Source organism: Myotis daubentonii, chromosome 4 (genome assembly GCF_963259705.1).
Source record: "Myotis daubentonii chromosome 4, mMyoDau2.1, whole genome shotgun sequence".
Classification (NCBI taxonomy): Eukaryota; Metazoa; Chordata; class Mammalia; order Chiroptera; family Vespertilionidae; genus Myotis; species Myotis daubentonii.
Window position 1 is genome coordinate 4,832,001 of NC_081843.1, and position 25,204 is coordinate 4,857,204.

Genomic DNA, 25,204 nt, shown 5'->3' on the forward strand with positions numbered 1-25,204 from the left:
ACAGGACAGGTTCGCGGCGGGTCCACATCCACCTCTGAGAAGCACTGAAATGGGAGCGTGCAGAAGCAGGGGCGGGTCTTAAGACGCGACCTGTTCCCCAGAAGGGTCTCAGCGAGCACAGCCTCCCCCGCCGCCTCCTCCGAATGACGGCATATAAATACTGATGCATCAACAATTCAAGGCTTTGGGGCTGCGCTTTTTCCAGGGATATTTTGAATGAGAAAAAGCCAAGGGTGATGTGTAAAAACGAGTCGCCGTTTGGAGAGGAATTAATTCTTCCCATTTTGCCCAAAACCCTTTCCTCCCACGGAGGTCCACGCAGTTTGCGCTGATGCTGAGGGCACCACAAGGGCTCTACCTCTTGGAACGGGGATTTAAAACACTGATGGAGTGGGCAGTTTCCGGAAAATATAAATTCTCAAAAATCAATTCCAGAAGAAATAGCAAACAGAACGAGGTAGGTCCTGTTGTCCTCCCCACTTGAGGTTGAGAGGCTGAGCACCTAGCCCTCCTGCCTTCAGCAAAGAGCAATCAAGCACCAGCCGGCAGCAGGCACTGTGCCAGGCGGGTCTACCCAGGCAGGACACCCGGCAGGCTTCTTGTTGGCAAGTCCCGTGTCGCAGAGGCTGGCACAAAGGCAATGAACAGGGCCGTCCTGTTCCCCCTACTCCCCACTCCGGGTTCCCCTGCGGGTGGCTTCTCATGACAGGAATAGCCTGCTTCCTCCTCCAGGCTACCTGGCAAAGCATCTGTCCAGATGCCAGTAATTCTACCAAAAGGCACATCCTGCTCCTCCGTTTTCCTGTGAGCAGGGAATGTGAGCGTCTGTGGGGATGAGGCCTGGCAGCTTCCGAGGTTCTGTGAGCAGAGCACCTGTAGGCAGGGCGGGGCTCCGCCCGCTGCCCCTCCACCCCAGGCTGAAAACGCTTCTGAGAGGAGGCCAGGATCACTGATGGTTGGAACTGCCGGGTACAAACTGTCATGGGTGCTGTACTGTGCCACCCAGTCTCCCTTCAGGACTGAAGGACTTCCCTGCCCCCCACCTGCCTCCTGCTGCCAGCTTAAGAGAGCTTCTTGCCCAAGTTCACACCTTCCAGGTCAGCCAGCAACCAGTGACTGATCGATCAATGCAGGGTAAAAACTTGCTCCCTCGGCCCAACTCAAACAACTCTGGAGGGCCACCCCAGCTTCAGAGCTCCCTGCACTGAAACCTGACTTCTCCTGCCTGGTCCTACTTCCTTCCCGCCCCCCACAGGTGTGGGTCCCAAGCACAGTCCCGATCGATAAACACCCTGCAAGTCAGAGTGTGTTTCCCAGAGAACCCACGTGCACCAGCAGCTGGGTGGTCTGAAAGCGTAGATGAGACAATGGGATTAGGGAGCTGGGTGACTCCAGATGACAATGAGGGCCCGCCCACCGCAGACAGGGAAGCACTTAGACCAGTGTTTCTCAACCTTCCTAATGCTGCGACCCTTTAATACAGTTACTCATGTTGTGGTGACCCCCAACCATAAGATTATTTTCGTTGCTACTTCATAATGGTAATTTTGCTACTGTTATGAATCGTCATATAAATATCTGATATGCAGGATGTATTTCCATTGTTACAAATTGAACATAATTAAAGCATAGTGATTAATCACAAAAACAATATGTAATTATATATGTGTTTTCCGATGGTCTTAGGCGACCCCTGTGAAAGGGTTGTTCGACCCCTAAAGGGGTCTCGACCCACAGGTTGGCGACTCACAGGCTGAGAACCGCTTAGAGGATTCAGTTTTTCTCCAGTAGTAAAATGGAATGAGTGGGCACCCACATAACCCATGTGGGTGTCCCTTGCCCCATTTTGACAGAATATAGACAAATACAGCAGCCACAGCCTGAGAAGTGCATGGCAACCAGGAGCTTAAACTCCGCAGGGATAGCAGCCTAGGTCCCCCACCACATACTCCACCTAGGCCATCAGAAGTGCTGGCAGAGGGTTCGAGGAATCCAGGATGACAGGAGAGGAGGGAAATGACAGCAATGCCAGCTCTGCCTCGAGGTGAGCAGCAGCGCAGTGGGCGCTCTAGTGTGTTCCTCTCCTCTTTCTCTTGTCGGTTTCCTGCAGGAAAGGACACTCCGGGGTCCTGAAGGTGGTTGCAAATGCTAGTGCGCGGCCTAGTCCCCCTTCAGGGCTCAAACACCGATTCCCCAGCTGCGGGGATGGTAGTAGGTAGGTTGACAGATCTCAGCTGCCAGCCTCTCAAGGAATTGTCCTTGGCCGAGAGCCACCTTACCCAAGGTAGTGACTGGTCCATGCAGACATACGAAGGCTTGGCCTCTCTACTCAGTAACAACCTTAAATAGCCATCCGGCTTCAGAGGTCCCTGTGGGGCCTGTCAGAGCCCATGACTGCACCCCTGCAACTGCTTCCTCTGCTCAATCCTGCTTGCTCCCTCTCCCACAGGGGCTGATCCTGACAACACTCCCTAAGAAGTCCCTGCACACTTCAGAGTCAGCTCTGCCAATCTGCGCAACTAATCGAGACTCGAACCCAAGGAACTGCTGTTAACTTGTGGATGTGGCTTTTTGTTGTATCTAATCCCAGAAACCCTGGATGAGTGTGGCACATCCAGCTTGCTCTTGGCCCACATGGTCAACTAAACCCCAGGGAGGCAATGGGTTCCTTATCCGGTCAGGCCAGAGAGACTCCTTGAAGAGAAGAGTGATTGCACAGCCTCCTCCACAGCTTTCCCAGAGGTCCCATCTGGATTCAGCTTCTGCCTGCCATCCATCATGATAAAGCACATTGCGTTCACAGCCCTTTAACAGTGCAGAATGGCTATTTATGACTTCAGGCTGCCAGCATAGCTCCCTCCCGGGCCTTCTATGTTCTTCGGGTCCCCAAGGACTTTCTGCCTTTAAGGAGCCCCATGGCTCATCCTTTCGGAGAAGTGCCAGCTGCTTTGCTTAGAGGTTCATCACTAAAGCAGAGTGGGGGGAAGATGGGGGAAAGAGTCCCAGAGAGGTGACATGACTTTCCCAAGTTCAAGTCAGCAGCAGAGGTGGGCCTAGAATATAGCTCTGTATTCATTTTACTCTGTCATACCACCTCTCCCTAACCCCTAGGGTTTGCTCAGCTAAAATCTAGACTAAGAAGGATCTCATCTATGGGACATGAGATCTGTCCCATAGATCTCAGAGAGACGTAGGGATGTAAAACACCAGATATTGGGAGGCAAGAGAGATGTGGGACTGAAAATAGGATTGATGGGAAAACTGTAAACATAGTATTTGGTCCCTGTCAGCCCTCCCCCCAACCCCGCTCCCCCGCCTCACTCTCATTGTCTGTAGTGATGTGCAGCCATTTATCTGGTAAAAAATGTTTTAAATTTTGCTCAGCTGGCATGGCTCAGTGGTTGAGCATCAATCTATGAACCAGGAGGTCACGGTTCAGTTCCCAGTCAGGGTACATGCCCAGGTTGCAGGCTTGATACCCAGTAGGGGACATGCAGGAAGCAGCGGATCAATGATTCTCTCTCATCATTGTTTCTCTCTCCCTCCCCCTTCCTCTCTAAAATCAATAAAAATATATTTTAAAATGTCTTAAATTTTTACATGTTTTTTTTTTTATGCTTTAATCTTAAATCCAGAACCTTTTTTGGAGGGGCAGAGGCAGGTGGGCTTGGGAAGTGTTGCTGGGTAGGAAGAATTTATACTTCTATTTTTTAAACACAAGAATCATTCCACTCAGTTGGAGTTCAAATAGACAAACTGTTCCAAAATTTCACCTAGGGATTCTCATCAACTTTCCAGTGGTGAGTATCAGTGGACATTGAGAATTCAGACCTGGATAGTTGGGAGTTTCTTCTATTACTGGGCAATAGAAACACCAGACAATAAGCCAAAAATCATTCCATCGAAGTTCTCCAGTCATTAAAAAAAAAAAAATGAAGACCTCCTACAATAAAGTGACATGCGTATCTGAATTCCTGTAATACAGAAGTTATTTTGTGCCTGTGGCAGTGGCAAAATGGTACACTTAAAAAAAAATCCCGTTAAGAGACCAATGTTTGAACAAGAATGTCTACTTTTTAAATTTTTTAAATGTTTTATTGATTTTAGAGAGGTAAGAAGAGGAAGAGAGAGGAACATTGATGCGAGAACATATGAGATCATCAATGGGCTGCCTCCTGCAAGCCCCCTACTGGGTATCTGGCCCACAACCCGGGAATGTGCCCTGACGGGGAATCCAACTGTGTCCTCTTGGCACATGGGACCATGCTCAACCGAGACACACGGGCCAGGACTGAACAAGAATGGCTTAGGCTAGCAATCAAACTGCTCCTTCCCCCGTCTATGAGGGGACACTGGCAACTCTGCACTTCTGTAAGGCTGTTGGATTTGGTGGAATTTGAAATGTGCTGAGTTCTGTGGACATGTAGGCAATACAAAAATAGAGACAGGTGTCACTCTTCCAGGACTTTCTACAGGTAAGCTAGGTGGCATTCAGGGAGAAAATGTCTCATTTGGGTGCTGCATGGGTGCCATCTGGGAAGAAAGAGCTGGATCCAAAGTCAAGGTTAATGGTGATTTGGTCCATGAGTCCTGAAAGAAAAGGAAATCTCCACAAAACAAAAACGAGAAAAGGAAATCTCCACTAGATTGCAACACTAGGGAATGATGGACAACAATTGCTACCAAATGTGTTTGTCCCCCCCCCCCCCCCCACCTCCCTGTTATCCATCCAACCTAAGCTTCTCCTTAGGCCCCAAGTAGTGAAAGTATCACCAAACACCTGGTCACTCCAAAAATGTAGGAGTCATTGTTGAGTCCTCTCTCAACCTCATTATCAGTTACTCATTCCCTCCGCCTGTGAAACATCCAAACGGTCCTTCTCTCCACCTTCACTACTCTCATCCCAGCCACAGCAACCTTCCTTTCCTTGACTGCTTGCTCTGCTCACTGATAGCCTTTCATTCTTGCCCCTCCCCCGACCGTCTACACAGCGCACAGAGTAAGATCTCCCTCTTGCCGAACCCCCTCCAGCTGCACCTCGAATGCCATCCAGACTTCAGCACGGCCCCGGCCACCGGCCCTGCGCCCGAGGACAGCGCCCCGGGCGCGCACCAGCCTGTCTGCCGAGCGGTCAGGGCTCCGGACTCGGCGGTCTCAGTGCAACCTCCGTGTCCCCTCATCGGACCGACCCCAACTTAGGTCACAGACCAACACCTGGAATCATCTTTAAAAACGAGGTGTTAACGTGTGGTTGTCTCTTTCCCAGCAGGACGTCAGCTTCGAAAGAGCGGCGACCTGGTCTCCCAGGTGCACGCCGGCCCGGGCGCACGGTAGGTGGGGATGGTTCTGTTGGACCTGGGGCAGCCCGAGCTGGCGGCACCGAGGGCCGACACAAGGTGACCTGGCTGTGCGGGCTTCGCCCCGCGTCTCAGGCTGCGCGGGAGGGCATCTCGTAACCAGAGGTCACTTACGCCGAGGGCTTGTGACTGTTCCCGGCAAGAGAGCGCGGCGGCCCGGGCGCCCCAGGCCAGAGGACGCGGCGGGACCCGCCTCGCGGCTTCGCTTCCGGGTGAGGGGCAGGCGCGCCGAGCACTTCCGGGGCGGGCGGCGGATCCGGCTGTGCGGGCCGCGCCGCGGCTGCTGGTCCCGGGCGCGCGGAGGGCGCGAGCGGCGCGGGGACTCCGGGCCCCGGCAGCGGCCCATGGGGCGCGAGGCGTGAGGCCGCGGCCTGCCCGGGGCTCGGGGGGTGGGGGGAGCGGGGCGGGGAGATGGATAAACTGACCATCATCTCAGGATGTCTCTTTCTCGCCGCCGATATCTTCGCCATCGCCAGCATCGCCAACCCCGACTGGATCAACACCGGGGAGTCCGCGGGTGAGCGGCGGGCGCGCGGGGGCGGGGGCGAGGAGGGGCCGGCGGAGGAGAGCGGCCGGGACGCGGAGACCTGGGCTGGGCTGGCGGGTCCCGGACCGGGAAGCAGGGTGAGGGGAGACAGTCCCCCGACGTGAGGGGCCGCGGGGGAACAAGCTGCGTTCTGGTTTTTTAAAAAAGAGTCCAAGTTGGAAACGGGAAGAAAGCGATTTGGAGGAAACGGAGGCACCGGCGAAGGAATCCTAAAGCTGCGGGGAGGCTGGGCCGGAGAGGCTGCCTGTGGCGAGGAGGGACCCGGGGCGCCAGGCCCACCTCGACCCGAGGAAGCGGCGGGGAGCGGTGGCGGCAGAGGCCGGTCGCCGGCCCGGGGCGGGGTGTGGGCGCCGGGGGGACCCCTCCGCTCCCCGCCCAGCCCCGGCCCCCTTGGCAGCGGCGGCGGTGTTTGTGGCTCCCGATTTTCCCTTTGAGGTCTCCGTGGTTATAATTTGGCTTTATTTTAGGCCCGGGAGCTATAAGCCTACTATTAATAAACTTCATTTTATGGAGCATCTTTCATTTCAGCGCATCGCAGAAGCGCTTTAGAGATCTTAATAGCATCACCGAGTTAAATAATACGGTACACCCGAGCGGCAGGCAGCTCGGCGCAGCGGCGGTGCCTGCGGACCGCGGAGCCGGCGCTGGCGGACCGAGGCGGCACCTTCTTCAGAGGGAGGTCGCAGGTGCATGCCCGCGCGGTTTCCAGCTGCCTGCTCATGCCAGGCGAAGGGAATATTGGGGGGTTAGGAATGTCAGGTGCCTTCCGTGAGTAACTGCTCTTAAAAATGTATCACTATGCTGTCAAACTACTTGTTAAGTATTACTTACGGTTCTCTGTTTATCCTGCAATATTTTTAGTTCTTAAAGAAGGATGTAGCTGGGACATTTGTTGCTTTCTCCTCCCACCCTTCTCTCCCTCTTCTAGACCTAGTAACATACAATCATGCTGTCAGACTTACTGGTTATTAAGATAACACTCTGCTCCCCTTCTTGCCTATACAGTTTTAGCACAGCTCTTAAATGTAAAGTATACTATCTATTATGTAAGGTGATCGAGGTGTTAGCTAATGATAGGTGGCGATCCTAGCAGTAGATAAATGTATGAAATCAACACATTGTACACCTTAAACATACCCATTGTTATACGTCAATTTGTAAAAAACTGTAAAGCATATAAAATATCGCCGTGATTTAAAATTTGGTGAAACTATGAGTTTTATTTCTGAAAATGTTGGCAACATCAGGATTACTAGTTTGCACAGTTATATGTGTGACATCAGTTCATGACCTGTTCTTGTTGTTGCCCTAATTATATATGCAGGACTCCTTTTATGGGACTTTCTTTGGAGCTTTATGTTTTTAAGGGCAAAGAAGTTTCACTGTTTTAGCAGAAGAGATCCTCCTCGCAAAGAAATTTCAGGTGGAATTCCAAAGTATAAAATAGACTCAATCCACTGAGAAAGCTAGATAGTTGAAAGGGAACTGTTATCTGTACAGGAGAAGAAAGATAAGTAACAGCATAACATCCTGAGAAGGTGGAAGAGGGCAGCATTCAAAGCAGTGGGAAAGGGTATGTAGCCCCTCTGTTATGCTCAAGAGGATGAGTGCAGCTCCTTCAGGTTAGTAGGCTAAGTCTTCTGCTGTGAGTTGCTATGGAGATGGGAGGAACAGAAGTCCAAGGTTTGAAGTAAGCTGAAATGTTGGAAGTAAGTGAATACTTGGCAAGGGAGCACGCCATCCGGTGACACGGTAGGATTGCCTAGCATGTGGAAGCCTCAGAGAAGTCAGTGGCCATGCGGTGTGATAACGCATCTGCCTGTAGACCTTCTCCAGGAGTGCTCAGCTACTTGGGTACAGTGTGTGGTGCAAGCCAACAGAAGGCTTCATTCAGGGTTGGGGTTTGCCAGCTACCTGGAACAAAATGACAGCGCAGCAAAGGTAGTCAGGGTGTTGGTCAGAATATCATTATCATGCTGGCTCATGGACTCTCGCTGGGTAAAGAGTAAATAAAAGTGAATAAAAGAAAGAGCAGTGGATTGGTCAATGAATAGCAAACAGTATATGGAAGAGTGGACCCAGTGGAATCAAAGACCTGACCGGGAATGGTCAATACAGCTAAGTGGAAGGGCAGGAGATTGTGGACACATGGTCCGGGGCGTGACAGAATGTGTGGCTGAAGTGGGGTAAAAGATGATTTTTTTTTTTCTAACAGTTTTCCTTGCCATCTCAGAATACCATGTTCTGTAGCTAGAAAGAGGAATGAATAATAAGAGATAGGGACAGAGGAAATTTTTCAAAATCTTAAACAACCCATATTTCTTAACTATGTCAGACAGTAAGCTCCCAGAACTTAAAATAAATGGGATATGTGCATTTGTTCACTCCTTTGCTCTTGCACTGTGATAAGATGTACCTGAACTTTACCTGGTGTTTGATTGAGTTTGTGTGCTCCTTTGACCTGAGCAAGCCAGAGGTAGGCTTGAATTTAAAAAAAAAAAAAAATCGTGCTCGCTTCGGCAGCACATACACTAAAATTGGAACGATACAGAGAAGATTAGCATGGCCCCTGCGCAAGGATGACATGCAAATTCGTGAAGCGTTCCATATTTTAAAAAAAAAATCGGTTCAGAGTTACACCTTCCAAATCCATGAAACATTTACAGGAAGTTCAAGTAAGACCTGAGAAGTGACAGGACTAACTTTATTCTAAGATCTGCACAAGCCGAAACCGGTTTGGCTCAGTGGATAGAGCGTCGGCCTGCGGACTGAAGGGTCCCAGGTTCGATTCCGGTCAAGGGCATGTACCTGGGTTGCGGGCACATCCCCAGTGGGAGATGTGCAGGAGGCAGCTGATCGATGTTTCTCTCTCATCGATGTTTCTAACTCTCTATCTCTCTCCCTCTCTCTCTGTAAAAAATCAATAAAATATATTTAAAAAAAAAAAAAAAAAAAGATCTGCACAAAAGTGACTTAACCTTGCAGCAAAAAGTTGTATCGGTTCCCTTTGGTGCGTTACATACAGTATTGAAGTTTTTGTGTTTTTTATTGTTTTGTTTTTTTAAACTATATTTTATTGATTTTTTACAGAGAGGAAGAGAGAGGGGTAGAGAGTTAGAAACATCAATGAGAGAGAAACATCAATCAGCTGCCTCCTGCACACCCCCCACTGGGGATGTGCCCGCAACCACGGTACATGCCCTTGACCGGAAGCGAACCTGGGACCCTTCAGTCCCCAGGCCGATGCTCTATCCACTGAGCTAAACAGGTTAGGGCTTTATTGTTGATTTCAGAGAGGAAGGCAGAGGGAGAGATACAAGCATCAATGATGAGAGAATCATTGATCAGCTGCCTCCTGCACACCCCCCACTGGGGATGGTGCTCACAACTCTGGCATGTGACCTCCTGATACATATATCAACGCTCAACCACTGAGCCACACCTGCTGGGATTTCCTGTGATTTTTTTGAATGGACAAAGTATTTTGAAAGTAGAATTCTGGAGCCAAAAGATTCTGCAGAATGTAGTTGGAGAACCACTGCAGTGAATTACTAAGGCAAAGCTTTAGGATTCAAATCTGAACTTCATCACTTCCTAGTTCTGTGACTTTGGGCAAGATACTTAGCCTCTCCTTCCTCCATAAAATAGGAATAATAATCGTACCCATGTCATTGGGTTATTGTGATTAATTGAGTTAATGCATGTAAAACATTTAAAACAGTACCTGACACATGTAAGTGCTCAGTAAACGTTAAGTGTCATTGCCCTCGCTGGTGTGACTCAGTTCATTGGACATCGTCTGTGCACCAAAAGGTTGCTGGTTTGATACCAGGTCAGGGTGCATGCCCAGGTTGTGAGCTCAATCCCTAGGAGGGGCATGCAGGAGTCAGTCTATCGATGTCCCCCTCTCACATCAATATTTCTCTTTCTCTTCCTCTCTCTCTGAAAATCAATAAACTATTCTTTTTCTTAAAAAGTTAGGTATTGTTGTGTTGCTGTGACAGCTTATAAAAAGATATTAGGATCCCAGTTTTGAAATTAAAACTCAGAACTTGTTACTTGTTCTTGGAAATAAGGAAACATCAAGAATAACAAGTCACATAAATTGTCTTCTCTCTTGGCTTTGCACTTCATTCCCATATGGTTCCTCCTCTTTCAGTCTCTCATCTTCTTATTCTAGTCTCTCTACTTCTCAGATTCTATTTGAACTATCACAAAAGGGAATGAAATATTCAAAAAACTTAGAGAATAACTTTCTAAAATCGCAGCTCATAAACTATATTGCCATAAGATTATGGACCATGCTTCTTCTGACAGAGTTTTTAACTTGTTTATCAGAAAGTACATTCCTTTTATTTTTATCTGTATATGGTAACACTTCCTGAGCTTGTTCTAATAGCTTGTAGATTATGCACAAATTTTTGAAGATATAATGAAACAAATAGATATTATGTGGATGTCTGGGGAAAGAAAGTACATGGTTAGAGCACTTTAGTAAGGACTCACAACAGTTTCTACTAACGTAATAGAAAACCTAAACTAGCAGGTAAATATAATGACAATTACATAATTCTGTGCTGAGATCAAATTACTTCTGGTGGCAGGAACTCAACAGACTTGGCAATATTTTTCATTTTACAAGTATATAGTGCTTTATTGTTTTTGAAGCAATTTTATAGTGATGATTTTATTTCCTAGGCTTATTTTTGGCCACTGTAAACTATTCATTTCCACATTTTCTCCACATATCAATGCTTTGCATATGAGGTTTGAGTTTCAGTGTTGCAAAAACTCACTTCAAATACCTCTTTAGGCCCTGGCCATAGTGGCTCAGTTGGCTGGAGCATTATCCTGTACACCAAAAGGTCACAGGTTCTGGTCAGGGCACATACCTAAGTTGCAGGTTCGATCCCTGGTCGGGGCACATAGGGGAGGTACCGATTGATGTTTCTCTCTCTCTCCAGTTGAGGATTTAAAAAAAAAAATCTCAAGAAAACAATACCTCTTCATTGAACTATTGCCTGGATCTTATTTATACATGCCTTAAGTGAGGTTAAATTTTAATTAATCTGGCTGAAATATTTCCAGATTACAGAATTGGGAAAGAAGGAGATTTGGGTTTCAGTCTTAATGTGATGTCCTTTGCTTTGTATAAGTCCATTAACCTCACTGTCACTGGTTTCTTATCCCTAAAGAGAGAAACATTTTTTAGTGAAAAAGAAATTTTTATTGAATTAATTTTAACAAGATCGACAGTTAAGCAAAGCTTCTTCTGATAATTGTGGATGATCTAGAGATGCCTTTCTTTTGAGGCATCATCCCTTTGCAGCAAGGATTTCAGTGACCACTTAGGGCTATATTATCCTAGACCAGTGGTTGGCAAACTCATTAGTCAACAGAGCCAAATATCAACAGCACGATTGAAATTTCTTTTGAGAGCCAAATTTTTTAAACTTAAACTATATAGGTAGGTATATTGTTATTAACTTAATTAGGGTACTCCTAAGCTGGCCTTTGCTAAAAACGTCCTCAATCTGAGGGGTCAACCTCAGCAAACGTACCCCCACTTCTTCCAACGCCACTTCTTCAAAATAGACTTGCTCAGGCCGAAAACCGACTTCTGCGCATGGGCCACAAAGTTTCAATCACACTGTACGTGTGCGCCTGCACGTGGTATTTTGTGGAAGAGCCACACTCAAGGAGCCAAAGAGCCGCATGTGGCTCGCGAGCCTCTGTTTGCCAACCACTGTCCTAGACAGATTTGCTTAGTGTTCTTTATGAAGATTTCTAAATGCTTCCCCAAAGTCTCCAGTACATGAAGGCACGTCTCCCTTATATCTAATCAAAAATTTTATCTCTAGAATTGGTTATTCTACCCACATTGTCATCCGTCTGTTTATTCATGAAATTATTTTCACTCTTGTTCTTTTTAAAATTGCTTAGACTGAATGTTGGAGTATTTAAGGGTCTCAATGACTGTTACCCCCTTCCCTGCTTGTATTCTGAACTAACTGGGGAGGGGCGGATAAAATAGTTAGGAGTCAAAGCGTTACTATCTGTAGACAAGCAGCTTCCTCTTACTGGACCTCAAAAATGAGCAGATTTAATGATCCAATCCCAGGCAAGACTGGGGACCTGCCTTATAAGATTTCCAGTATACTGGTCCCAAGGGCAAAAAGTTGGACCACATAGGCCTAGGTTTTGTTTTGTTGTTGTTTTTTTAATCCTAAACTGCCAGTCACATGAAGTCATTCCTCCTGACCTGGGAACCATTGAGTAAAGGAATGCAGGACACTCCGTTCCCACCCCACACTTCCATCAGAAATAGGAAGAAAGCGTTACCTGTTTGAAACCCCGAGATGGTTGACATTTTGTGAGGAAGTGTTTTCCTTTTCAAGTATAAAGATTGGTGGGTGCTTGGGGAGGAGGTCATTTCCCATGTTGTTACCTACTACCCCCTCCACAGGACATCCGGGAGAGTCTCAGATAGGGGACTGTGATGCTTGACATCTAGCACATAAAGAGTTCAAGATCTAGCCCCTGCGAGTGGCTTAGTTCAGCCGTGGGCAAACTACGGCCCGCGGGCCGGATCCGGCCCGTTTGAAATGAATAAAACTAAAAAAAAAAAAGACCGTACCCTTTTATGGAATGATGTTTACTTTGAATTTATATTAGTTCACACAAACACTCCATCCATGCTTTTGTTCCGGCCCTCTGGTCCAGTTTAAGAACCCATTGTGGCCCTCGAGTCAAAAAGTTTGCCCACCCCTGGCTTAGTTGGTTGGACTATTGTCCTGTGCACCAAAAGGTTGCAGGTTGGATCCCTAGTCGGGGAGTGTAAGGGAGGCAACTGATCAATGTTTCTCTCTCTCTCTCCCTCCCCCTTCCTCTCTCTCTAAAATCAGTAAAAACATATCCTCTAATAAGGATTTTTAAAAAGTTCAAGAGCTACAAGTAGATCCTGGCCTACAAATTGAAGGTCTTTGGTTCAAAACATTAAAATTACAAGCTACCCATGCAAACCTATTTATTAAATGCGAGCAAATTATTAACTAACTAGTGACCTGGTGCACGGATTCGTGCACATCAAAAGGAAATTAATTAAAAGGTGGCCAGCGGGCAGGACTGGGAGAGATGGGCCGGACATGCTGAACACACCCTGGAGCCAACCTCCTGTGATCCCTCCCCAGCATCAGTGGAGTGAGTGGGGTCCCTCCGACAGATGGGGTCCCTCGGCCTGGCCTGCAGGGATTGGGCTGAAACGGGCTCTCCAACATCCCCTGAGGGGTCACAGAGTGAAAGAGGGCACTCTGCAAAGTTGCTGTCCTACAGGGTGTGGAACACAAATGCAAGTGTGCACTAAACTAGATTTGGGGCCAACAGTCCCCTAGCAACAACATAATCCACGGCCAAAGGTGGAATTGTGCGGCCCTGCGAAGAATTGGGCTCCCTCCTCTCTGGTTTCGGGGTGTGTCACCTGAGAATCGCCGCTGCCAAGTCACTGCAGCTCGGCAGCTCCTGCATTGAGCATCTGCTCCCTGGTGGTCAGTGTGCATCATAGCAACCAGTCAGACAGTAGGAGGGACACTTAGCATATTAGCCTTTATATATATAGATAAGCCTTTTCATCTGAACTGTGACAACTTCAATGATCACGAAAGTGCTTTAGTGTAACATCAGTTGTTAAACAAGCCAACCCATCTAGAACATTGTTTTGTTAATCACTTTGGACATGACTTGTAGAAAAGGACAGAATTTGGTTACTAAGATGGCAAAATCTTGACATTGTGTTCTCCTTAACAGTGGGGCCTTGACTTACGAGTTTAATTCATTCCGAGACCGAGCTCGTTAAGGAGCTCCTTAACTCAAATTACTCTATCCACTCAATGCAAAAAATCAGCCGAGAGACAGGTGGTATCTCAAAAAACTCGTTAGTCGGGACACCAGTAAATCAAGGCCCCACTGTATATTGAAAAGTATTAACAAGATTTCTTTAATGGCCTTTGAGTCTTTTTTTAAAGTAAAGTTTCTTTTTTAAACAAGCTTTAGTGAGATAAAATTCACATAATCCTAAAATACAAAAAAGTGTGCAATTCAGTGGCCATAGAGTTGTGCCATCATCACCACACTCAATCTTAGAACATTTTGGTACCCCAGAAAGAAACCCTATGTCCTTTAGCCATCCCTCCAACCTCCTAGTCGACCACCAATCTGTCTCTGTAAATTTGCCTATCCTGGGCATCTACACTAATAAAAGAGAAAAATGGTAATTGGCGTACGACGATACCCTTTTCATTGGCTAATTAGGGCTATATGCAAATTAACTGCCAACTATGATTGGCAGTTAACTGCCAACTAAGATTGGCAGTTAACTGCCAACAAGATGGCGGTTAATTTGCATATGTAGGCACAATGCAGGGAGGCGAAAGGGAAAGCAGAAAGAAGCCCCCTGCCACTGACAGTGATCAGAAACCCAGGGGGGAGCTAAGAGCTGGGGGGCAGGGCAAAGGCGGCCCTGGGGCCGCCTTTGCCCTGCCCCCAGCCATGATCGGAGAATCAGGCGCCTTTGCCGCCCTGGCCAGTGATAGCAGGAAGTAGGGGTGGAGCCAGCAATGGGAGCTGGGCACGGTCGAAGCTGGCAGTCCCGGGAGCTAGGGGTCCCTTGCCTGAGCCTAAAGCGGAGCCCACGATCGCGGGGCCGCTGCAGCTGCGGGTCCCCGCTGCCCGAGCCGGACACCTCAGCCAGAGGCGTTAGGCCTGGGCAGGGGCGGAGCCTGCAACCGCGGGGAGCTGGGGGTCCCCTGCCCAGGCCTGACACCTCTGCCGGAGGCCTCAGGCCTGGTCAAGGGGCCGATCCGGTGATTGGTGATCGGAGGGTGATGAGGGTCAACTCCTCTGGCCGAGGCATCAGGCCTGGGTGGGGGGCTGAGCCGGGGATTGGGGGGATATGATGGTCCCCTTGCCCAGGCCTGAAGCCTAGGTCAGAGGCGTCAGGCTTGGGCGGGGGGGTGGAGCAAGCGATCAGAGGGAGATGGGGGTCCCCTGCCCAGGCATGATTCCTGGGCCAGAGGCCTCAGGCCTGGGCGGGGGCCAGAGCCAGTGATCGGGGGGAGATGGGGGTCCCCTGTCCAAGCCTGACACCTCTGGCGGAGGCGTCAGGCCTGGGCAAGGGGCCGATCAGGTGATCAGAGGGTGATGGGGGTCTACGCCTCTGGCTGAGGCATCAGGCCTGGGCAAGGGGCAGAGCCAGCAATCGGAGGGGTCTGGGGGTCCCCTGCCCAGGCCTGATGCCTGGGCCAGAGGCATCAGGCCTGGGCTGGGGGCAGAACCAGTGTGGGGGAAAATGAGGGTCCCCTGCCAAGGCCTGACACCTCTGTCAGAGGCGTAAGGCCTGGGCAAGGGGCTGATCCTGCGATTGGAGGGTGATGGGGGTCAACGCCTGAGGGCTCCCAGTATGTGAGAGGGGGCAGGCTGGGCTGAGGGACACTCCCCCCCACACACACACCCAGTGCACGAATTTCGTGCACCGGGCCCCTAGTCTTATATAATAGAAGGGTAATATGCAAATTGTCCCCTCCACCAGGAGTTTGACCAGGGGGCGGGGGCGGTCCACCAATTACCCCGGGCCCCTCCCCCCGGCCGGCCCCACCTCCAGTAGGCCCCCCATTTTGATCAGAGGCGGGGCTGGCTGGCCAACCTCCTGCGTTCCCTCCCCCCAGCCAGCCCAGCCAATTGGCCCCGATTGGGGTGGGCCAGCTGGACCCCACCTGTGCACAAATTCGTGCACCAGGCCTCTAGTTTCATATAAATGGAATTATACCACACTAGAGGCCCAATGCACAAAATTTGTGCAAGAGTAGGCCTTCCTTCCCCCGGCTGCCGGCACTTGTGGGGAAACAGGGGACTTGGTTGGAAGGTCTGAAAGGAGATTCTCTGAAAGGTTGGGGGCCTCGGAGGGGGCCTTGCCAAAGGCGGCAGCCGCTACCTTGACTTTTCCAAACAAGTCCAATCCCCCAGGGTGTTTTGCTAGAATCTCTATGTTTAGTCTTTAAGAACTGACCTTGTAGAAGTATATACTTTCTCAAGGATGCTTACCCTGCTGATTGTATTTAGAGGTTAATTTGACTTCAAGCTGTTGTTACAATAAAAGCCAACGAGGCAAACGAACAGGACTGCTTTTATGACTAAAGTAAAAGAGTCCCTTAGCCCTCTCTTACACAGAAACCTGTGTTGGAGTAATCTGTTCATCTGTTGCTCAGGGTCTGCTGGTCAGCCCCGGCAGGCACTGGCTTCCCTCTGACACTCAGGACCTGGGCTTTCCTCTGGTTGCTGACAGGCACCCGGGACCCAGGCTTCCCTCGCAGCTTCGGCTTTCTCTGGAAGGTTGTCCAGAAGGGTGTCCATTCTAATTAGCATATTATGCTTTTATTATTATAGAAGTGGTCCTTTGTGACTGGCTTCATTTACTCAGCGTGTTTAATTTTTTAAAATTTTTTTTATTTTTATTTTATTGATTTTTTACAGAGGAAGGGAGAGAGATAGAGAGTTAGAAACATCGATGAGAGAGAAACATCGATCAGCTGCCTCCTGCACATCTCCTACTGGGGATGTGCCCGCAACCCAGGTACATGCCCTTGACCGGAATCGAACCTGGGACCTTTCAGTCCGCAGGCCGACGCTCTATCCACTGAGCCAAACCGGTTTCGGCAATTTTTTTAAATTTTTAAATTTTATTTTAATTTATTCTTTTAATCTTTATTGTTCAGATTATTACAGATGTTCCTCTTTCTTCCCCCATAGCTCCCCTCCACCCGGTTCCCACCCCATCCCAGACCCTTGCCCCTCCCCCCCACTTGCCTCGTCCATAGGTGTAAATTCTTTGTCCAATCTCTTCCCGCATCCCTCACGCCCTTTTCCCCCCAAGAATTGTCATTCCGCTCCCTTTCCATGCCCCTGATTCTATTACATTCACCAATTTATTCTGTTCATCAGATTTTTTATTCATTTGATTTTTAGATTCACTTGTTGATAAATATGTCTTTGTTGTCACTTTGTTCATAATTTTTCTTTACCTTTTTCTTCTTCTTCCTCTTCTTTTTTAAAAAATATTTTTAATTGAATTTTTACAGAGAGGAAGGGAGAGGGACAGAGAGTTAGAAACATCGATGAGAGAGAAACATCGATCAGCTGCCTCCTGCACACTCTCCACTGGGTATGTGCCCGCAATCAAGGTACATGCCCTTGACCGGAATCGAACCTGGGACCCTTCAGTCCACAGGCCGAAGCTCTATCCACTGAGCCAAACTGGTCAGGGTTTCTTCCTCTTCTTAAAGAATATCCTTCAGCATTTCATGTAAGACTGGTTTGGTGGTGGTGAACTCCTTTAGCTTGTTCTTACCTGTGAAGCTCTGTAGCTGACCTTCAATTCTAAATGATAGTTTTGCTGGGTAGAGTAATCTTGCTTATAGGTCCTTGGTATTCATCACTTTGAATATTTCTTGCCACTCCCTTCTGGCCTGCATAGTTTCTGTTGAGAAAGCAGCTGACAGTCGTATGGGTTCTCCCTTGTAGGTAGGTAACTGTTTTTCTCTTGCTGCTTTTAAGATTCTCTCTTTGTCTTTTGCCCTTGACATTTAATTATGATGTGTCTTGTTTTCCAAACAAGTCCAATCCCCCAGGGTGTTTTGCTAGAATTTCCATGTTTAGTCTTTAAGAACTGACCTTGTAGAAGCATATACTTTCTCAAGGAAAAACTCTAATCCTCTTTGGATTCCTCTTGTTTGGGGCTCTCTGCGCTTCCTGGACTTGTGAGTCTATTTATTTCACCAGATAAAAGAAGTTTTCTGTCATTATTTCTTCAAATAGGTTTTCAATATCTTGCTCTCTCTCTTCTTCTGGCACCCCCATAATTTGGATGTTGATATGTTTGAAGTTGTCCCAGAGGCTCCTTACACTCTCTTCATGTTTTTGGATTCGTTTTTCTTTTTTGCTCTTTCGGTTGGGTGTTTTTTGCTTTCTTGTACTTCAAATCTTTGACTTGATTCTTGGGATCCTCTAGTCTACGTTGAATCTTTGTATCCTTGAGTTGATAGAGTGGCCTTGTGTGGTAGGTGTCCTATAGGGACCAGTGGCTCAACCTCCCCAGTCACCTGAGCTGGACACCCTTGGTGCACCCCTTTGTGGGCTGTGTGCAGAATCTTGTTGTAGTTAAGCCTTGATTGCTGTTGGTATCACTGGGAGGAATTGACCTCCCGGCCAATTGGCTGTGAGGAGCATCTGTGTCAACAATGGAAGAGCTGCTGTGCTGCAGACACCCTTATGGGGCAGGACTTGCTTCAGTGGGGCTTTGGTGCTCACTGAGTCTGCCCCTTGAGTGTGTCACTTCTGGATGTGAAGAGTTGTAATCTGAATGGTCTCACACTGACCACTGCGTAGACTGGCTCTTGGATCTCCAAGGAGGTGCAAAGTCAGCCACTGCCTGTGGTCGCCCAGCAGGAGCTACAGAGAGATCTGCAGATTACTCTTGTTTGTATTGGGTTTGGAAGTGCCCAGACAAGGCCCAGCTGTGTAGCAAGGCAGGCTGCTGCTGCCAGATTGATTGCTCTGGGGCTTCCTGACCCAGCTGCTGCCTGTTTCATAGGTTTTAGGCCGAGAAAGGACAGGCCATTCATATGCAAAAGCTGTTGTTCACAGCTTGGGTGGGGTTGTAAATTGGGTGGGGCGGGGTCTCAGGGAATCACCAGGGCGAAGCAATCACCCATGGTTTCCAGTCAGCCCTGCACCTGAGAGTTCCCCGTGCAGGAACAATGACCACTGCGAAACACATGAGATAGTTGTTTCTTTGTAGAAACTTGGAAAATAGCACAGCTAAATTTGGTTTTGTTTATGGAATAACATTTCTTCTAGTTGTCCTTCTGAAAAAAGCTGCCCTTGAATTCCTGTCGCGACGCCAGACAGTCCAGTTTCTCCCCATAATGGTGTGGGTCCCCTGAGTCTGGCCTGGAACTGGAGTTCAGAGCAAGCGGGAGTTTGTATCTCCCTCCCGATTAAAAAAGCAGCACACCTGGGTGCCAGTCTGTTCCGCGCCTCCACACCTTCTACCAATCTCAGTGTGCTTTCTTCTTTACCTCTTTAGTTGTAGAACTTCCACTCAGCCAGCTTTCCTGCGGTTCTGGATGATAGTTGTTCTGTCTTTTAGTTGTAATTTTGATGTGGTTGTGAGAGGCAGCAAGTACAGGTGTTTACCTATGCTGCCGTCTTGGTTACCTAGCATAATGTTTTCAAGATTCATCTCTATTATAGCAAGTATCAGTATTTATTTATTGCCATGTAATATGGCTATACCACATTTTATTTATCCATTCATCAGTTGATGAGCATTTGGGCCAAGAATTTCTTTTACTTTCAAGAATAGCACTTTTCCATAATAATAAAGTGTTAAAGATATCAACTAAGAACTTTGACCAAAAATTCAAAGACTAGTCAGTGTTCTTTTAGTGTTCACAAGACATACTTAAACTTGAAATCTGTCATGATACTGTAAATATATCAGTATAGACCAGATTTTCCAACATAAGATTAGATTTCCTGAACACGCAGTTACTTCCAGAAGTCATCTCTTTTTACTGTTATCAACAGAGATGTAGCCATTTCAGGATGAAGGGTATAATTTAGTAGGCCTAAACGTTTTGGAGAAGGGGAATTTAGGACCAAGAACACGGACAGAAGCCATAAGTAAATGGACATCACTAAAAGGAAGGAAATGCATCAAAAGAAATTACAGTTATGACTGCTGTTGCACTTATTAGCCTGACTAAGCTTCTTGAATCCTTTGTCAGTTGGCTCCCAGAGTCCCTTTCAAAGCTGTCATAGTAATAGTCACATAGTCTATCAGTCCTCCACTGTTGAGCTTAGTGTGGTCTAAAGCAATGTTGTTGTTTCACTCCTTTTCCTGATAAATACTGGGTTTGTATTGTAGTTGCAATGGAAGAAAATGGTCCTGTGGGATTTGGAGTCTGATATACCTACCTAGATTTGATTTCTTGGATTCCTTTTTTATGAACTTTGTGATTTGGGGCATGTAATTTGATTTCTCAGCTATAAAGTGAGGATGACTTATTTATCTCAAAGGGTGATTGTGAGAAAATAAAAATTAGGAATTAGCACATGGTCTAATACATAGTAAGTGCTCAAATCTTAGTTAAAATCCTATCTAATAATAGACAAACATGGTAATTAACCGTACCTCTGACACGCTTCCCATTGGCTAATCAGGGTGATATGCAAATTAACTGCCAACTAAGATGGCGGCCAGCAGCCAGGAAGCCAAAGTGAACAGGAGGCTTGCTTGCTCCAGTGATGGAGGAAGTCAAGGTTCCCCGCCTGCCGCTGCCGGCCTCTGAGCTGCACTCTAAGAAACAATGTTGCAATTATAGAAGCTAAACAAACCCCAGAAACCTGCTTTCAGCCAGCTGGGCTTCAGAGCTGGAGCTGCAACAGTGTTTCAATTATAGAAGCCAAACAAACCCAGATCCCTGCTTTCAGCAGCCGAGGTCTCAGAGCTGGAGCCGAGCCTCAGAGCTAAAGCCGGCTCTCAGTTCCAGTAACAGCCATAGAAGGTAAATAAATCCCAGAATAAAAAGAAAAAAAGGAGAGGTTGGGAGCTTCAGTCACCCGCCAGCCTGAAAATGGCCCTCAGCCCCTCACCCAGACTGGCCAGGCACCCCAGTGGGGACTCCCACCCTGAAGTGGGTGTGACCAGCTGCAAACAGCCATCAGCCCCTCACCCAAGCTGGCCAGGCACCCAAGCGGGACCCCCACCCTGATCCGGGACACCCTTCAGGGCAAACCAGCCGGCCCCGACCCGTGCACCAGGCCTCTATCTTATATAGTAAAAGGGTAATATGCAAACTGACCCTAACAGCAGAGTGACTGGGAATGACTGGTCAGTATAACACACACTGACCACCAAGGGGCAGACGCTCAATGCAGGAGTTGTCCTCTGGTGGTCAGGGCGCTCTCACATGGGAGGAACTCTGCTCAGCCACAGGCCAGGCTGATGGCTGCCAGTACAGCGGTGGTGGTAGGAGCCTCTCCTGCCTCCTCAGCAGCGCTAAGGATGTCCGACTGCAGTTTAGGCCTGCTCCCGGCTGGCAAGTGGACATCCCCCGAGGGCTGCCGGGCTGCCAGAGGGATGTCTGATTGCCATCTTAGGCCCAATCCCCTGGGGAGCAGGCCTAAGCCAGCAAGTGGTCATCCCCTGAGGGGTCCCAGACTGCGGAAGGCACAGGCCGGGCTGAGGGGACCGCCCCCCCCCCATGTGCACAAATTTTTGTGCACCGGGCCTCTAGTTATTTTATAAAAGATCAAACATCTGAATTTTAAAGTATTTCCCTTTTGTATTATTTGTTGTATTTATTTACCTGTGTCTTGCCTTGCTCTAAAAAGAGATTTCGGGCAACATGGGGTGTGTGTATTTGAATACTTCTGAAGCCCAGCTGGGTCCAATCTGGGAAGAGAAACTGAAAAGTCAGTTGTGATGGAATGTGGTGGTAATGTAAACCTATTGGGACACATATAAGTAACAGATCCCAGGAATGCATCGGGATTATGCTTCTGGAACAGATTGAAGAGGTTTCTTTAGTGAAAGGTGGCCTAGCATGAAAGGGCACCCAGATTTTGGGGTAAAACCTCTATGTAGTGAAGTCCCAGTTCTACTTACTAGCCATGTAATTAATCTTGGGAGGGTTACAGTTGATGGTTTTTTCATTAATAGAAATCACATCATCAAACTAAATTAATACCTCTTTCAGTACTTTGTTGTTGTTGTTATTAATCCTCATCTGAGGATATTGGTTTTTTAAGAGAGGGAGGGAGGAAGAGAAACATTCATGTGAGAGAGAATGATTGGTTGCCTCCCTCACATTCTATCTCCCCTCTCCTGCCCCTCCCCCCCCCCGCCCTCGCCCCCACCCCTGCCAGCCTGGGGATCAAACTTGCAACCCAGGTAGGTGCCCTTGCCTGGGAATTAAACCCGATACCCTCCAGTGTACAGGCCAACGCTCTAACCACTGACCCACACTGGTCAGAGCCTTCTTTCAGTACTTTCAATTACAAATGCAGATTCAGATCCCAACTTTTTGTTCTCCGATAAGTTAAAGAGTAAAATAAACACAGTGAATTGTGTAAATCATTTAGTTTAGAAATTATTTTTAAAGGAGTACACGTAAGAGCAAATGGTGTATTAAGCTTTACAGTTGGAGTATCTAGAGCCATTTAACTAGTCTCACCTCAAAGACTGAAAATAAGTTTGAAACACATGAGATAGTTGTTTCTTTGTAGAAACTTGGAAAATAGCACAGCTAAATTTGGTTTTGTTTATGGAATAACATTTCTTCTAGTCATTATCTTCTGTAATGTAATTGTATTTGTTTGTTGTTGTTTTTTTTTAAATATATTTTATTGATCTTTCTCAGAGGGGAAGGGAGAGGGATAGAGAGTTAGAAACATCGATGCGAGGGAAGCATCGATCAGCTGCCTCCTGCACACCTCCTACTGGGGATGTGCCCACAACCAAGGTACATGCCCTTGACCGGAATCAAACCTGGGACCCTTGAGCCCGCAGGCTGATGCTCTATCCACTGAGCAAAACTGGTTAGGGTTGTATTTGTTTTTGTGTGTTTTTTTTCCATATCCCAATTCATTGCTTGTGTAAACAGTGGGCCACATTGCATAATTCTTTAGGGGAAGTTTAGATATAATGCAGTATTACTGTTTATGAAATGGTTATTGTTGAATTATAAGTAAGAGTGTAAATCATGCAACTTGAATGGATAATTATTTAGTTACCATCTTTTATATCCTCTAAATAAGATTAGGTTATGCAGTGACAGTATCTATCTATCTATCTATCTATCTATCTATCTATCTATCTATCTACACAATTAAAAGACAAAGATGCTAATTGACCGTACCTTTGCTTCACCCAAGCCATGCCCAACAGCCAATCAGAGCAACTATATGCAAATTAACCCAACCAAGTTGGCGGCTGGTAGCCACGGAGCTGGAACAAGCAGGAGGCTTGGTTACCCCGGCAATGGAGGAAGCCAAGCTTCCCGCCTGCTCTGGCAGGCTATGGCCTCTGCAAAAGGCAACAAAGTTTCAATTATAAAAGCTAAATAAATCCGAGATACCTACTTCCAGCCAGCCTCCATTGGGAGCTTGGGTAGCTGGGGGCTGTGGCCAGCCTGCAAACAGCCATCAGCCCCTCACCCAGGATGGCCACACCCTCATGGGGTGAGGGTCGCTGCTGCGGGGCTTGACCAGCCTGCAAACAGCCATCAGCCCCTCACCCAAACTGGCCAGGGACACTCCACCCTGAAGGGGCTGTGGCCAGCATGCAAACAGCCATCAGCCCTTCACCCAGGCTAGCCAGGCACCCCAGGGGGGACCCCTACCCTGAAGGGGCTGTGGCCAGCCTACAAACAGCCATCAGCCCCTCACCTAGGATGGCCATACCCTCATGGGGTGAGGGTCCCCACTGGGCTGCAAACAGCCATTAGCCCCTCACCCAGACTGGCCAGGCACCCCAGCGGGGACCCTCACCCTGAAGGGGGTGTGGCCAGTCTGAAAACAGCCCTCAGCCCCTCACCCAGGCTGGCCAGGCACCCCAGCGGGACCCCCACCCTGATCCAGGACACCCTTCAGGGCAAACCAGCCGGCCCCCACCCATGCACCAGGCCTCTATCCTATATAATAAAAGGGTAATATGCAAATTGACCCTAACAGCAGAGTGACTGGGAATCACTGGTCACTGTGACACACACTGACCACCAAGGGCCAGATGCTCAATGCAGGAGCTGCCCCCTTGTGGTCAGTGCACTCCCACAGGGGGAGCTCTGCTCAGCCACAGGCCAGGCTGATGGCTGCCAGTACAGCGGTGGTGGTGGGAGCCTCTCCTGCCTCCTCAGCAGCACTAAGGATGTCTGACTGCAGCTTAGGCCTGCTCCCCGCTGGTAAGTGGACATCCCCCGAGGGCTCCCGGGCTGCCAGAGGGATGTCTGACTGCAGCTTAGGCCTGCTCCCTGCTGGCAAGCGGACATCCCCCGAGGGCTCCCGGGCTGCCAGAGGGATGTCTGACTGCCAGCTTAGGCCCAATCCCCTGGGGAGAAGGCCTAAGCCAGTAGGTGGTCATCCTTCGAGGGGTCCCATACTGTAAGAGCACACAGGCCAGGCTGAGGAACCCTCCCAAGTGCACAAATTTTTGTGCACTGGGCCTCTAGTATATATATATAAAAGGATAATATACAGAGTGTCCCCTGGGGAGTTCCACCGGGAGACTGGGAGTTCGATTGCTCGATATGAGGTGTGCTGACCACCAGGGGGCGGCACGGAACAAAGGAAGGCTGCTGGCTGGCTGGCAGCTGGAAGGCCCTGATTGGCCTTGATTGCCAGCCAGTCCTAGGAACCCTACCCGTGCACAAATTTCATGCCCTGGGCCTCTAGTATAGGTATAAATTTCATATTTATAGCTTTACATTTATATGATGATTTATGTAAACATGACGTATCTTTTTTCCTTGTCAGAATGATTTATTTTCAAGTTCTGGAGAACGATCGATCAGTTCCTCCTATTTGGGCCAGACCCAGGATCAAACCTGCATTTTTCCCCCCAAGTACTCCTTAGAATCCTCAGCCCAACTAACAATTAACAGTTAACTGCTAAAAAATGTAATACTTAACAAAAGCTGATACAGTTAGTAACAAGGGGTTGGGTGTAGTGGCTACATTATTTCATTCACAGACTGATGAAAAAGTAATATTGAGAAAAGCTATTGTTGAAATACTAGCGAGGTTTGATAAGAGTCATAAGGGAACCTAAGGGTCTTTGAATATCAATGTCGCTAAAAGTAAATATCTGGATAAAAATCACTCCTCAGTAATATACCTTCGTAAACTTTACTATGTCTCATTAGCTGCAAATAACAGAGAAGAGAATCCTCACCAAATAAATATGCCTTACCAAATGAGCAGGTAGGATGTGATGTTCCTTTGAGATTTATTGCTTTGGAGTTGACAAAATAAACATATGGATTTGGGGATTCCTGTTAATAAAATTTAAATGTATTTGTGAGTATATACCAACCAACTTGTATAGTTAAGTTTCTGTGTTTGACTCCAATTCAGTCAGGAAACTGACATTTCTTTGATTCACTGCTCTATTTCTTCCCTTTTATTTTTAAAAATTTTTAATTTTAATTATAATTGACATTCTGTTATTTTGTATTAGCTTTAGGTGTAC

General features: G+C 47.9%; 1 protein-coding gene and 1 non-coding gene across 3 annotated transcripts in view; both read left to right on the forward strand.

Moving 5' to 3' along the window:
* Window positions 1-5,744: 5,744 nt before the first annotated feature.
* MOSMO (modulator of smoothened) overlaps window positions 5,745-25,204 on the forward strand; it is a 66,303-nt gene continuing 46,843 nt past the window's right edge. The window contains exons 1-2 of one of the 2 annotated variants that reach the window (XM_059692048.1): window positions 5,745-5,874; window positions 6,372-6,590. In XM_059692048.1, coding sequence (XP_059548031.1) covers window positions 5,769-5,874; window positions 6,372-6,590 — 325 coding nt within the window. In that variant the 5' untranslated portion in view covers window positions 5,745-5,768. The remainder of the gene's footprint in view (window positions 5,875-6,371; window positions 6,591-25,204) is intronic. The other variant, XM_059692049.1, reaches the window with a different exon arrangement.
* LOC132234052 (U6 spliceosomal RNA) lies at window positions 8,412-8,518 on the forward strand. Its single transcript, XR_009452864.1, has one exon. It is a non-coding gene; the product is annotated as a U6 spliceosomal RNA (small nuclear RNA).